The following is a 2500-nucleotide window of genomic DNA, read 5'->3' on the forward strand; positions in this document are numbered from 1 at the left end:
TAAATAAAAATCCAAGGGAAATAACATACGTCTTACTAATATCATCCGTACTACTCTGAAATGTGCCCCCCCCCCTCAAACAGCATGCGACGGAAATTTTTCTTGTAATTTTTTAAAAAACTAATCGTTATTAAAAAAAAAGGAAATTCCGTCGCATACTGTTTTAGGCGGGGAAAAATACATTTCAGAGTAGTACGGATGATACTAGTAAGCCGTAAGTTATTTCCCTTGCATTTTTATTTACTTTTTTTACCTCCCTATACCGGAAGATTACCCACTGAAGCTATTAGAGATAATAGCCAAGTTTCTTTCATAAATCGTGCCTATCGTCTTGGATGATAACATTGGATGATACTATAACCGGTCGTATCCATTCCAGCGTGATGGTCACGGTTGGAATGGTGTTAGATCAGATCATAGATTTGTCTGTTAAATCAGTTAAACAAACAGCAACGATAACTCTATCCAAGCCACTAGCACGACCACGTCAATAATAATCGCCATCATCCCCAGTATCCAAACGTCACGACCCCCTATAACCATAACCTTCACCACCACCACCACCACCACCACCACCACCACCACCACCACCAATAACGATACCAGCACCAACACCCCATCACCAAACCTACCGTCAATCCACCATCACCATCATCACCACCACCACCACCACCATCACGACCTTCACCACCATCACCACCATCACGACCTTCACCACCATGTCTACTTCATCACCACTCCCATCACAAGAAATGACCCACCAGCACCAGCACCAGCACTACCAACATCATCAAGAAAAGCACCATCACCGGTATCATTTCTTTCCTATAACCACCGTCACCGCCCCATTTTCATAGCCTTCGCCGCCATCACCACCACCACCACCACCTGTTAAATATGATGTTGTCTCTACTTCAGCACTCTTCAGTATAAAGTGAGAAACATCATACACCTGGGTACCAACACTAACAATTCAACAACAGATGGTGAGTACAACGGGTAGGTAGACGGGTGGATGTGTTAGAGTGAACAGGTCAAAGGTTGGCATCCTTTTGTCTTTTTTTTTGTTATCTTTGCCTTTCTCTCTTTTTCTCCTCTTTACTTTCTGTTTCCGTGCATGTGCGTGCGTTTGTATTTGCGTGTGTATGTGCGTGTGTGTGTGTCTGTGTCTGTGTATGAATATGTTTATGCATGTGTGCATATTCAGGTTTTATTTTAAAACTTTCTCGCCAATGCAGGAAGTGGTTTCCAACAGACCAGGAAACAATTGTCTTTCGTCATGATTTAGATAACATTACCACACACACACACACACACACACACACACACACACACACACACACACACACACACATATATATATATATATATATATATATATATATATATATATATATAATACATATACATATATATATATATATACACAACGGGCTTTTTTTCAGTTTCCGTCTACCAAATCCACTCACAAGGCTTTGGTCGGCCCGAGGGTATAGTAGAAGACACTTGCCCAAGGTGCCACGCAGTGGGACTTAACCCGGAACCATGTGGTTGGTAAGCAAGCTACTTACCACACAACCACTCCTGCGCTTATAGCTACTTACCACACAGCCACTCCTGCGCCTATATATATTTAATAAACCCAATATATATTTTTTGTGCTACTCTTAGTTTCATGTATATATCTATATATATAAATGGGCGCAGTAACTTGGAATTTTAAAGAAAATCTTTCATATCTCATCTGTTCTGCTAATAGACTAAATTTGCAGAAGCTGGGCACTTCATTTTAACATACCCAGCTTTTTGAGCTTATTGTTGTTTATTTGAGAGCCTAGTCAGAGATAAAAGGTAGCACCCAAAATATTTTTATGGTCTCCATGACTGGTGAGCAGATGGGAGCTACACTGAGGTCAGATGCTTTCAATAGAGCGAAGTCTGCTGATGGTATACAAAGATCAGGTAGTTGTTATTAACCGGGCGATATTTGAAGACTTCAATTTTAGAACATGAAGTATCCCAGCTACATGCATCCATACAGATTTTGTCAACCAAATCTTATTCGATACTTCACCATGATCGAAATTGTCATCGTGTAGTTCCAAGAAATTGTTTTAATCCTTTCAATACTAGGTATTTCATTTGCAGCAAATATCATAAGCACCATTGTAATTTTATAATCTAGGAGAGAAGCGATAGGTTTTGCATCAGTTGTCCCTAAATATCTCATGGTGTCTACGCTGATCGTATTTTATTTACTCTTTACTCTTTTACTTGTTTCAGTCATTTGACTGCGACCATGCTGGAGCACCGCCTTTAGTCGAGCAAATCGACCCCAGGACTTATTCCTTGTAAGCCTAGTACTTATTCTATCGGTCTTTTTTGCCGAACCGCTAAGTTACAGGGACATAAACACACCAACATCGGTTGTCAAGCGATGTTGGGGGACAAACACAGACACACAAACATATACACACACATACATATATATACATATATA

The 2500-nt window shown here is 40.2% G+C and overlaps 1 protein-coding gene across 3 annotated transcripts in view; it reads left to right on the forward strand.

Moving 5' to 3' along the window:
- Positions 1 to 2500, forward strand: part of LOC106877771 (active breakpoint cluster region-related protein) — a 57314-nt gene that overhangs the window by 19219 nt on the left and 35595 nt on the right. For all 3 annotated transcript variants that reach the window (XM_089353595.1, XM_089353597.1, XM_089353596.1), the window contains exon 10: positions 919 to 986. In XM_089353595.1, the coding sequence (XP_089209721.1) occupies positions 919 to 986 (68 nt within the window). The remainder of the gene's footprint in view (positions 1 to 918; positions 987 to 2500) is intronic.

This window comes from Octopus bimaculoides, chromosome 6 (assembly GCF_046866305.1).
Source record: "Octopus bimaculoides isolate indiv1 chromosome 6, ASM4686630v1, whole genome shotgun sequence".
Classification (NCBI taxonomy): domain Eukaryota; kingdom Metazoa; phylum Mollusca; class Cephalopoda; order Octopoda; family Octopodidae; genus Octopus; species Octopus bimaculoides.